This window comes from Periplaneta americana, chromosome 11, assembly GCF_040183065.1.
Source record: "Periplaneta americana isolate PAMFEO1 chromosome 11, P.americana_PAMFEO1_priV1, whole genome shotgun sequence".
NCBI lineage: Eukaryota > Metazoa > Arthropoda > Insecta > Blattodea > Blattidae > Periplaneta > Periplaneta americana.
The window spans coordinates 10,657,946-10,671,610 of NC_091127.1; the positions used below are offsets into that span (position 1 = coordinate 10,657,946).

General features: G+C 36.4%; 1 protein-coding gene across 5 annotated transcripts in view; it reads left to right on the plus strand.

Moving 5' to 3' along the window:
- The window catches only part of LOC138708788 (transcriptional regulator ATRX-like), a 138,979-nt gene that overhangs the window by 112,064 nt on the left and 13,250 nt on the right, over window positions 1-13,665 (plus strand). For all 5 annotated transcript variants that reach the window (XM_069838968.1, XM_069838966.1, XM_069838970.1 and 2 more), the window contains one exon: window positions 2,511-4,088. In XM_069838968.1, the coding sequence (XP_069695069.1) occupies window positions 2,511-4,088 (1,578 nt within the window). The remainder of the gene's footprint in view (window positions 1-2,510; window positions 4,089-13,665) is intronic.

Sequence of the window (13,665 nt, forward strand, 5' to 3'; positions counted from 1 at the left end):
ATCAGTCCTATCAAAATTTTTCAAAAAATGCAACTTATCGGAAATCATTTTTAAAGAAACTTTTGTTATGTAACATTTTTCACAAAAGTCAATAATAAGCGAGATATTTCGATTTATTTAATTCAGGCCCCCCTATAACCCCCCTTTTAAATAATGTATTTTGAATGCCATATAGCCTAAAATCTAAGTTACAACGAACTTAATTTATATTCCAGTTTTCATCGAAATCCGTTCAGCCATTATCGCGTGAAAAGGTAACAAACATACAGACAGACATACAAACAGAAATTTCAAAAAAGCGATTTTCGGTTTCAGGTGGTTAATTATACATATTAACACCAATTATTTTTGGAAAGTCGAAAATTACCAGAAAAATTTTGGCTACAGATTTATTATTAGTATAGATAATAAAAAGATTTTAAAGTGGAGAGATCTTTGTTTGTGAAAGAGAGCTACTATTGTTTAGCCTAGCTATATATATATATAATTTATTTATTATATGGGAAGTAAACTCTATAAACTGCCAAAAATAAGTACTGGTGGTAGAAAATTGAAGAAAAAAGTCAAATGTTGTTTTTCTGTAACTGTCATGGTTTTACCAGGGAAAAAAATGTTTTGTGAATCTAACTTTTTTGGAAAAGAGAATAGACAGTCATTATTTAGCCTACCTTTCCCGGTATGTACGTTGAAGGAATCGTTTTTTACTCTGATATATGTGTTGGCTACCAGGTCATTGGCAATAACATTTATGTTCAGTCGAAATGTAAACAAATAATCAATCTACTATCAATCTCAAAAACATGGTATTTTATAAATTAAAAATAAAATGACAAGAAATAATTAAATTTTACTAGATATTTTGTTCAGTAGACCGACGTGTACTGCCTTTATAGTTTTGGCAGTTTATATCGTTTACATTCTGTATAAAACTATAGATTCTTCTTTTTTTTTTATTTAGTTTTCCTTTTGTGTTACAAATTAAAAGTTACTTTGGAAACGTCACAATCTTACTTTCAGTCGGCAATGTTAAATATATAGGTACATACTTACTTACTCACTCACTCACTTACTTACTTACTTACTTACTTACTTACTTACTTACTTACTTACTTACTGGCTTTTAAGGAACCCGGAGGTTCATTGCCGCCATCACATAAGCCCGCCATTGGTCCCTATCCTGAGCAAGATTAATCCATTCTCTATCATCATATTCCACCTCCCTCAAATACATTTTAATATCATCTTCCTAACTACGTCTCGGACTCTCCAAAGGTCTTTTTCCCTCCGACCTCCGAACTAACATTCTATATGCATTTCTGGATTCGCCCATACGTGCTACATGACCTACCCATCTCAAACGTCTGGATTTAATGTTCCTAATTATGTTGTTGTTGTTTTCTAATGCCAGGTGTTTGGCAATAAAGTCATTTGACCTCTTGCACTCCAATATTTGAAAATGGCAAGTTGTAGCCGATTTAAGTGAACACGATATTTTAACGTTTTGGTGGCTACTTCATTCACACACAACCCCCAGAATGTCTGGAGGACCACACCTGCTGTTGGTCGACGGGTCCATTGGACCTAGCTGGGAGATCTTGTTGATCACCAGCTTTCCCTCCTTAAGCCACTGGAGGACGATTTTAGTGCCACAGCAGGTCAGCACTAGGAACAGAAAAGTAGAAAGAGGAGGAAGGAAAGGGAAATGAACCCCTAGGCCTCGAATGCTCTAATGCCGTCGGGGTCGAAGAAAGTAAGAGTTCGGCCAGAGGACTGGATAGGAAAGGGTAAAGAGGAAATTAGGTATTGAATAGAGGAAAATTATACCAAATTCAGTCATTAACTCATCAAGCTGACCAGTGCTAATTGATGAGTAGCCCCTCCCTTTAGGTCAGCTTGTAAAATTATGCTTACTAACAGCTGCACCACGGGAAAGTAGGGATGGGACATTGGGTATTTGTCCAGGTTGGTTCCTTTAAGGCCTTCAATGGGAAGGATTAATGGCTCTCCCCTCTGTATCCGACAGATGTCCTTTTGCAGCCTGTTCCTAATTATGTCAGGTGAAGTATACAATGCGTGCAGCTCTGCGTTGTGTAACTTTCTCCATTCTCCTGTAACTTCATCCCTCTTAGCCCCAAATAGTTTCCTAATAACCTTATTCTCAAACACCCTTAATGTCTGTTCCTCTCTCAAAGTGAGAGTCCAAGTTTCACAACCATAAAGAACAACCGGTAATATAACTGTTTTATAAATTCTAACTTTCAGATTTTTTGACAGCAGACTGGATGACAAAAGCTTCCCAACCGAATAATAGCAGGCATTTCCCATATTTATTCTGTGTTTAATTTCCTCCCGAGTGTCATTTATATTTGTTACTGTTGCTCCAAGATATTTGAACTTGTCCACCTCTTCGAAGGATAAATCTCCAATTTTTATGGTTCCTTTATAATTTATATAGGGGCATATATTATAAATTACAATTTGTCCTGCCAAATATCATCTTCATGTTACAGTTGGAGAAGGAAGATAAAGCGAAGGAGAAGCAGAAAACGCTGCCGAACCGAACAGGAGTAAACAGGCACGACAGCGTACTAGGGAGGATCAAGCGAATGGGAGGCCAGTCGTACGGAGGGAGCCTGGACACGATCCTGAAGCGTCGGCCGAATACCTCTACTCCACCGCAGAGATCCCCTCAGCAACCTAAGATCCCACGGATCAAAGCCGTCGACAGGATGCTTGGATTGCATTATAACGGAGAGAGCAGGCTAGAAGAACAGCATTCCCATGATGAAGACGACGTCGAAGAAGTCCTCAATGGTTCAGCAGATGTAGATGAAGATGTTTGTACGACTGAGAAAGAGGCTAAGAAGATTTGTGAGAGTGATTCAGCAAACAATGTGGAGGAGCCTCAAGAAGTTACTAAAATAAAGTCTGATAAAGTGGTGGGGAAAGCTCGAAGTGATAAAAAGGATGAAACAGTTGTCACAAGAGATGAAAATCAAAATCATGAAGCTGTCAAGTGCACAAGATTAGAGGACACTATAAACTGTACTAGTGCTGCAGAGATTCTGGAAAACGATAAGCATGTGAGTTTTATAGAAGTTGAAGGCGTTCTCGTTGAGAATAAATTGTACGAAAAGACGAGAAAAGTGAGGGACAGTGAATCTGTGAATGGGACTCAAAGTGACCACGTTGAAGTTGTAAATAAACTTTATGAAAAGACTGAAATAAATGGAGAAGACGGGAAGGTGATAGTTGATAGCAATATCTACGAAAAAACTAAGAAAGAAGTTGAAGAAAACAAGGAGGGTGGCTCTGAAGAAGAGTTGAGTAGCTTGCAAAAGGCTCTGCCAACTTCTGAAGAAGAAAAACTCTATGAAGTTATGCCGGCAGGCGGAGTGGAAGAAGCTAAAAAAGATTCCCAAAGTGCAGAGAACGTAGAAGAAGAGGAATATTACTGTGATTATGATCAGGTGTCGCTAATGCGCTCTCTCAACAATCAACGCAGTTCGACTCCTGAACCCGCTCTTCCCCCTAGACCAATCGCCAAGACCGAGGGCGAGGACCCCGAATACAGCGTCTACTACGAAACAACTCCTAATCTCCAGTCAGATTCAAAATCAAGTGTGGAAGTCCAATCGTCTGAAAAGAAAAGCTTAAAACTTCGTGATAAGAAGAAATCAAAGAAGAAGAAATCTTGTAGTGTGGAATCTGTTAGTTCAGAAGACTCGAGTAATAATAAGAAGAAGCGCAAGATGAGTTTTCTTCGCCGTGTGCTGAAACAGTACCGCAAGAAATCTGAATGTGATCCGGAGGCCATGACTATGGCGGACAATCCAGCAGGCTTTGACGAGCCAGAATACGAAACAGTTGACTACTCCGTCGCTTTGTTGAAACAGATAGATATGGAGGATAAATCGCCGCCCATAGCTGAGGATGACCGTTTGAGTAGCCCTGAAAAAGAGATTCCGAAGGAAAGGTTGATCGGTTCGAAATGTCTTCTGTCTGAGCAGGCCATGCTGGAGCTGAGGATGAAACTCAAGGGTCGAGACGATGCCACGGAAGCCAGTTCTGCTTCTGCTGTCAAAGAGGTAAACTCGAGTAACACTGCGCAGTCTGTAGGTTGTGCTACGAAACAGTGTGTCATAAAGAATACTGTTGTGTATGGGAAAATATAAGTATTCCTCCGTATCTTATACGAAAGGGTAAATTTAAGGTAATGTATGGTTATAAAAATTAGTACAAAATATTAAAAGTAAGTATAAACTCGAGGTGAGTAATGTAAAAAATGTAGAATAAATGTGACTGATTATAAGTTTGTTCGGAATGACAAGATGGTTGACTTGCTTGAGAGGGAAGATCAGACAGAAAGTTGGAATTATCAGAGCGAGCGGAAAGGAATCTTGCTTCTCAGGCTGAAACAGAAAGAGTGAGATTGCCCGGGCGTAAACGGTCTTCAGTAATAATTATATTGTAATAATGTTGCTTTTAATATGTTTCTTAAACAGATGTGCTACTAAAATTTTTAAAATCCAAACATTTTTAGCTCGAGAGTTGAAATTTTTACTGAATATGCATATCAATATCATGATTACACGTTGTAAATTTCAATATTTTCTCATAAACACTAAAAAAATTAAACTTATTTTGTTGATTTTTTTATTTTCTAAGTGAAAATCCTATTTCGAAAAAAAACTATTCATTTAATCTATTTTTTAAGGTAACACTGCATGTTGTGCAATGGAGCATTACCAATGCCCTATTCTAATTTGTGAAAAAAATATAATTTCTTCAATTTTCAAACATTAATAAAAATAATACTGCTTGACGTTTAATTCTCTAGCAAAAAAATATGTTTAATACAACCAATCAAATGCTCCATTTCACAACAGAGATATTAATGAATAAGCCTGCAAAGTTTTTTTACTCTAGCTTTAACCACTGATAAATAAAATGAATACTTGTCGTTTAAAACATAGAAAATGTATTTTTTTAAATAATTAAATTTAAAGTTTTGGTTCTACATAACTCATACATTAACTCAACTTGTACCAATTATATAAAAGTAAGCGTTTACAGTCTTGCTAATAAAATCACTTATCCCTTGTAAAATGACATAAAAAAACTTTTATGCTCGACTATGCCGAAATGTAGTAATTATACACCTGGAAGTAGCCCTTTAATGCACCTCATTAAAATACACCTATTCATTATAGCTCAGTTGTTCAGCCAATGAGAAATCACCATTGTACCATTATAAAACAGCAAGTATCGATTATTCTCGGATATGCAATCGAAAGACAATAATTAGCGAAACGTCACGGAGGCTGGAAATCCAATACTGTCGCAGAAGGTTATGTTCTGTTACTATAATAATTAGCGTTAAATGTAAATAATATTCAAATAAATTCAATTTGTCATCTCGTTTTTCAATTCTAAATCAATTTCCAGGTTATATCAATATTAATGTTCATGTTATTCTCTAGATTATATCAAGGTCAATGACATTCGTCCCTCGGAAAAAATCAATACTTTCGCGTCTCCGCACATCTCACAATTTAGAAGGTCAGTTCCGCTCTTCACTTAGATAACCATAACATGAATACTTATGAATAATTTCAAGTTAGAAATATGATCGAGCATAAAAAGTCGTATGAAACTTGCCTATAATAATGGTAATTAAGACGCTCGTATGGAAATTATGAAACTCGCTTGCACTCGTTTCATAAACATACTCGCGTCTTAATTACTACCATTATAGGCTCGTTGCATAATGTACTATTTCCTTGCATTTTAACTATGCCCTGATTGTACCTATGCAGTGTAAAATATTACCATGGCAACTAAAACTTACGATTAAGCAAAGCCTGCATGATATAGTCAAAAAACAAATGTAATGGAAAAGTTACAGAACGAATAGCTCCTTTATAGGTCATATGTAAATTTCTGACTAATATAATCACTACATACGACGTCTATAACAAAACAACTGTTACACAGCTACGTCATAGTTTCGTCATTATTTTATTACTAAAGGTAACAGAATAACTGAAATTCTCTATAAATTCCGATAGTGTGCGCTAGTGTTCCGCGCTAAGTATCGATAGTACAGCTGAGCCTGATCGATTACCACACTATATTATGATCAGAGTATAGCTATAGCAATATTATTGTAATTATTCTGTGCTCTTTGTTTTGTTCTTCTGTGGTTACAAGGCAACCATCGTTATAAAATGACAATCTATACGAACAGCTGTTGGAAGGCGGCAATTTTTTTCTCTATGTACAACAGGAGATTTCGTGTGTATAAACTACGAAGCAATTCCCATATATAGTTGCACGCTGCTTATACATGGTTTACTAGTAACGTTTTCTGACCCAACTCTGTATAAGTCTGGTATAAAAATTATACACGATTTATTAGTAAGACCATTAATTGAGATATTGAGATAAAATTTTCATGAAACCCTATATTTTTTAACGCGAAAATAAAAAAATATATAAAATTTGTAAAAATTCGACTATTTTCAGTAGCGCATCGCCTAAAGTTTTTCAGTACTGAACTGTAAGCCATTTCTTCAAAATGCTTTGAATTCCTTTGTCGTCAATAGTTCTGTCAAGAATTTTGATAGGGTCGGAAAACATTGAGTTAGTTGGTTACAGATGCCCTGAGAATTGTCTGGCCTCCAAGGGAATGGAATTTGACGAAAATATGAAAGCGTTATTGTGTATGTGTGCTTGCTTTCTTCATTTTTCTTCTTCAACATAATTTTCTTTTCGCGCACACTCGCTCTGACTTCCTTTCTTCATTAGCTGTAGAAAAACTGACAAATTTTTATTCCCAGACTGTTCTGCTATTGCGCATCCAACTATGAGGCATCAAGTTATTCCGAATGATCTGTACTCTACAATGTCGGCGAATGTTACAACTCGACGTTTGACAACATTCCCGAACATTGCCAAATCTTCAAAGAACAGCAATATAATTTTAAATCTTTCAATTCTTTAAATGCTTATTTCGATTTATTATTACAACAGATTGTGTGTTTATCTTAATTTTATTAGTTCAAATAATATTTGTTCAACATTAGAATACAATAATTGCATTATAACCTAAAAGAAAATGTAGTTATCCCTTAACTTGGCAAAGCTTCATTTCTCACACTAGTTTATTAAACCTTGTCGGACCGTAAAGAAAACAAGTATCGCAATGTCCATATTTTATATGTTGTACAATATTATAGTAATGTGAAATTTTAATTTCTTTACCAATTTTTTTTTCTATTCTATTAAAATTATAGCATATAGCCTATTAACCTGTTGTATCCTATAGGATACTTTGTCAATTTAAGGGTTATGGGAAAGTCGAAAGGAAAATATGAAGAAATATAATTAAAAAATGGCTGAATCTGTACAAAGCAATATTAATTTGAGCCCTTATTCCACTATTACGTATTAATCCAGCCTTTTATGTACAATTCTTCAAATATTGACATGAACAGAGATAAAAACGTTAAGTACGTATGCAATATATACATTCGAGAGAATTTACAACAATGAGCAATTCTTCGACTAGTCGATAAGAGTGTAACTTCGTTATCAGGTGAGTTTTTGTTAATATGTAGGCTATTTGATGTCAAATAAAGCCCCTGTCTATCTATTCAGCCATCCGCATATATCCCAGAATGTAGTTAAATATATTGATATTAAATTAAAATATTTCTATGTTCTCTTCGATTGCTGAGGATTTATTTGGCATAGGGTGTTTGATATTTTGTACGTTACAGAGATAAGCGTAATAAAGTTTTCATTCTTTTCTGTAACATTCCTTGTACTTTTATTTATTAAATATAGGCCTATCTCTTTTTTATTGTGGTTGGTTTGTACCTAGTGCACTACATTTAACGATGGAATTATAAACACACGTGCCTTTCACAAATGTAGGCCTACATGTTAGTAAATGTTTTCTGTCTGTCCAACACAGAATTCAATTGGAAGAAGAAAAGTTTTCAATGTACAAAGATATCGGAGAAGGCAATCTTGTCCAATAGTCAGGTTAAATGAAGTAACCGCTGATTTTCTGGAAGTAACGAAAACTATTTTTTTAAGCGATTTTCACCTCTTTTCTCTGATGTCTTTCGATTCTGTTATCTTTTGTGACCTATCTCTTTGCTTTAATATATCCTTTAGTTCAGAAGTAAGATTATTTTTCTAATTAGATAATATTAGTTTGTTTCTCTGCATGCCAGTCTCCAGCTTAATTTGCGGTAATAATAGATGAGATGCATTGCTGTAATTTTTTACCACAGTTACTGCCTACGCTTTTGAACCAGATCGCCTCGCTGCATTATATTGTTTCAATACTGTTTTATTATTTCTTCCATTGTTTTATAAATCCTGTGCTTGTCTTCTCCACAGTCCAATTTTCAATTGGCGATATGCGTCGTGTCAAATGGAACATAAAATCACTCAAATTTGTTTCGTTTTACGGTAGGTTGTGAAGTAACAATAATACAGGGTGTCCACATGAAACCTTTACAACTTCAGATGTAAATAACAAATTATTGAGACACGATATCTGCATGTTAAACAGAAGCTGTCAAAGTTTTTATGAGAATTTTGTTGGATTGTTGAAATGCGGTTTTTTGGTTGCATTTTCGCATACCCATTTTTCTTCTTTTGGCGTTCATGTGCTGACTTACTGTACCTATAAAAATTATTGTTAATTCCTCTTTTAGACTTTCGAGATCAACTGCGGTTTTAACTTGGTAGTTGAATGGTGGCTTACAATATTATATTATTGCGTTCTAGTTTGATTTCTTATCACAGTTTTTAAACTCCTTCGAAAAATCACAATTTTAAGATTTTATTTATCAATAAATTACATAATTTATCATGTTTTTGTATCTTAAATATTTGTTTCAATTATAGTATGAACTCTCTTTTGGTCCACACCTGTGGAGTAACGGTCAGCGCGTCTGGCCGCGAAACCAGGTGGCCCGGGTTCGAATCCCGGTCGGGGCAAGTTACCTGGTTGAGGTTTTTTCCGGGGTTTTCCCTCAACCCAATACGAGCAAATGTTGGGTAACTTTCGGTGCTGGACCCCGGACTCATTTCACCGGCATTATCACCTTCATTTCATTCAGACGCTAAATGACCTAGATGTTGATACAGCGTCGTAAAATAACCCAATAAAAAATAAACTCTCTTTTGTTTATTAATTTTATAAAATGAAGGTAAGCGTGGTAACATTATAATGTGTTGTGTCTCAAGTGTTTGTGTGTACGAGGTAGGTGGGCATAAGTCCTGGATTAAGACCATAGTTGTTCCATTTTGCATATAACTCTCAAGAGATGGTGAGGTAAGCATAGTCCAAACGGGTAGATTTTCAGTCCCGGAAATACCAAAGAGACTTCTCACAATCAGACAGTTCGTAATGGTCATCAGAAGCGTTGGCAATCTTCGTATTCAATTGGGTCTCGCCAACAGAGAATCCATTGACTTGCACCTGTAACACTCCTGTACCGGTATGTCAACAGATTTCTCCTACTGGACATTCCTGATTGGCGGCGGTACACGGTTACATTTTACAAAGTAAAGCAGTATTTTGTATGACCATCTACACCTGCCATCACTGAAGCTCGTAATCATATTTTCTACCATCTGGAATTACGATTATATTAAATTTAGGAGAAGTAGAAGTTAAATGGAAAGTTTTGCTGAAGTGAAAATTGGTAATGTTGGTGGAAACTTGAAAATCTCGGAAATAACCTCATCCTCCATAACTACTAGGCCTACATTAGTAGCAGTTGTGGAATTTCACACATTTGTAACTTTGAAACTTATAAAGGTAGAAACATGAGTTAAACTGTGGTTAGCTTCGTGGAAAAACATATTTTTAACGAAAACAGAAAAGGTTATGTTCCATTTAAAAGTCGACCTGGTTGGCGAGTTGGTATAGTGCTGACCTTCTATGCCGAAGGTTGCGAGTTCGAACCCGGGCCAGGTCGATGGCATTTAAGTGTGCTTAAATGCTATAGGCTCATGTCAGTAGATTTACTGGCATGTAAAAGACAAAATTCCGGCACATCCGGCGACGCTAATATACGTCTGCAGTTGCGAGCGTCGTTAAATAAAACATAACATTTTTTTTTTTTTCCATTAAAAAAATTAGCTACATCAGGTGCCATCTAAAAAGGCGAATGAATGAACCCCCTCCCCTTCGCAATAGAAGTTCTTCTAACAACCTTATGCAAATATGATTCTCCTCGAACTATCAGCTCAAAAGCACAGACACAAACACTTTAATGTGGCATAGATTGTAAAAAAAATGAAATGTACGAATGTAACCTATCCTTCGTGAAACGGAAATATTAATTTTGAAAGAATTATGAAATATTTGATTCTGTTTAATACAAAAGAAACATAATTTGCTGCTTCGATTTCATTATGTCCTGGGCAGTTCATAATAATGCGCAGTGATACATTTGTGGTAGCGGGTCTCCTTCAGACTAGCCGACCCGGTTTCGATTCCCGGTGGGGTCAGAGATTTTCGGTACCTCGACACTAGGAGGAGAGATGGCGGTGCACAACTTCTAATCACTAAATTGTGCACCATATGGACAGGCAACGGGACCACCCCCTTCCAATCCATTTACCTGGAAAATTGTGATATAATCCTTCCAAACCATCTACCTGTAAAATGATGATTTAATCATTGGTGTACTGGAAGTCTGAAAAGTGCTGGAGCACCGTCTAGTTGGTACCATAGTTGCCTGGCCAGCCCGGTCCCCAGACCTAAAACCAACGGACTTCTTTCTCTGGGGCTGCATGAAGGAGAAAGTGTACCAAACGGAGATAGCAAGCAGGGAAGAGCTCGTTGCAAAGATTAACACTGCTGCAATGGAGATACACCAGCACGGATTGGGTAATGTACAGTGAGAGATCAAACGACGACGTGCTGAAGCGTGTGTTCGTGCGAGAGAGGGACATTTTGAGTATCTGCTGTAGACAACTGACAATTAGCCTACCTTCTCTCAAGCAGACAGGTTCATTAGGTGTGGAATCAAATGGGGATAGATACGGTACGTGATATTCGTGTAATTCGGAAACGGGGATGAATATTGAAAAAGTGTATTAGGACTTTTTGTTGCAAGTAAGATCCTGAATCACGTCCTTAATGATTGACCTGACCTTTTGATTCACTCTGTATTTTCGAATTGCATTTGTATTTATTGTACCGTTAAACATAGATCTACATGCACGCGTCATAGAAGATCATTGCTTCCATGCCTGTTAGGTCAATTTATCAAACAGCGTCAGATTGTCTTTAAGAACTGAGCTACTACATGTTTTTTCCTAGAATCTCTCCATATACGCCTTATGGCTAGTCTACTTCTCTGCCTTTGAAGTGATACATTTAGTATAGATTCCAGGCGTTTCATTGGTTCTAGGTAGTTTCTGCGCTTCCTATGACCTGTGTATTGCCTACATTTAAGGCAGTCCGGAAACTTATTGATTATCACTTGTAAAAAGATGGCAGCGAATTCGTAGAATAGACTCTACCTGTAATTGCATACAATGTTAGAGTGATTGTGATTTCAAATTAAAGTAGGTCACCATATAATGAGAATCATCTTAGCATAATCACAAAACAAATAATTTGAACTTTAATGCACATCGTAGCCGCTGCAAGAAAAATAAGCTGCTCAAGCTACTAGTAATAGTTATATCCAATGTAATACATATACGATTATATTCAAACTTTATTTAGGCCTATTTCTCCAATAATGATGTGTTGCGGGTTGCAGTGGTGCTTTCCCAGTAAGCAGCAAAATGCGCGTAGACTATTACAGAAATGGTAATGGACATTTTATCCGAATAGGTGCCCACTTCAAACCTCTACTTTAAAAATACAGGGTGGAAGTGATATAACCCTGTGCATTGAAGGAAGGGGTAGATTACATGAAAAATTGAAATATCTGTTATACGTTTTGCGATTAAGTGCATGGTTAATTAAATAATTATATCGAACATTTTAACGCTGGTAACGTCGCAATGCCCAACAAGATTGGAATCTGCCGACGTCAGATGTAAGCAAAAGGATGTACTGCACAATCAAGCGATTGCTTCAGCCCGGGTTTTTCTCGTCCAAATTTAAAATCTCCTCTTCGCTATCCACAGTTTCTTCAGGTCGTTGACCACCTCGATTGTGAAATGTTGGAATTACAGGCAACAAATTTGCAATATTTAATATTTAATTTACACGAAAACCGTCCATTTTATCAAAATATGACACAGGAAAAATACCCTTTACCACATTCTCTACTAATATTGACATAAATCAAGATCATGTGCATAGTAATTATCCACAACGACGACGTTAAATTTTTCGGGAAAAGCATTTTTTTTTTTTTTTTTTAGAAAACTGTAAACTTCCCATCGATATGGTATTAGAATTTTTAGTCAATATGATCAATTCGCCCTGCAAATCTGCTGGGTTATTTCAATTCCACCCTGGAGATCAAAGAAGTATGGAGTTTTACCTCCTTGCCTTCATGAGGTCTAAACAGACATCTCTGGCTATACAATTTCTTCTCAACTTCTGCAAATGGAGGGATAAGAACATATAAGAGGAAGTGGTATTAATATCTGATAATGTTTCACGATATTATTTAGCCAGATAAAGTTGAGGAAAACCACACTACTCCGATGAGGAGAATCCTATGTCAAACTGAGGATTTTGATAATCTCTATCATTATAGTATGACCTAGCTTGAATTATAACTGATGTTTCTTTGCTACATTTAATGGACCATATTCAATTTAAAGTTCATGTTGTCTATCTCCACCATAAAACAGACTTCAGTTCATACGTTTTAATATGAAAAATGTGAGCAAGTCCTGTATAGGCCTATTTATTGACACACAAAGCATTCAGAGTATCTTATCTGTTATTCAGGTGAGCTAATACGTCCTAGTAGGTGCAGTACGTAAACATGTCGCAATATCCACTTAATTGTTACAAATTTAAAGAATCATACAAACGTTCTTAGTGTTTAAATACAGTATACTAACAGAGGGTTAACCTGGAGTTGTGATCGGGCATGGGTTCGATTCTCGCTTGGGATGATTACCTGGTTGGGTTTTCTCGAGGTATTCCCCGACCCGTAAGGCGAATTTCAGATAACTTATAGCGAAACCTGAGTCTCATCTCGCCAAATACCATCTAGGGCCGTGTCTCAAAGCTACATTTTCAGCTGAAGTGAACTAGATTGTTGACTAAATAGCCAGATGTGACGTCAGAAGTTACGATCCAAAGCTACGTAGTGAATAGCAATCAAATCCGTAGTAGATAGTAAACGAAAATGCTTGCTTGATTGTTGACTTGTATACTAAGGCTGTGTCTCAAAGCTCAAGTCCATACTACACACTAGTGACTAGCAACTAGGTGACTTGTAAACTACACACTAGGGGGCTTTGGAAATGTATGCTTGAAACATGGCCTTCTTCATAGACTATTTTTCTAAAAACCATGACATCACGGTGCAGCACTGAATTAAGAAGGCAGTGTCCTAATGCAGTTTCATTACGAGTTATATGGGAAAGATAAGGGCTTAATATATTACAGTAATGTTTAAAACATTGTACAGAAGGTACTAACAATAT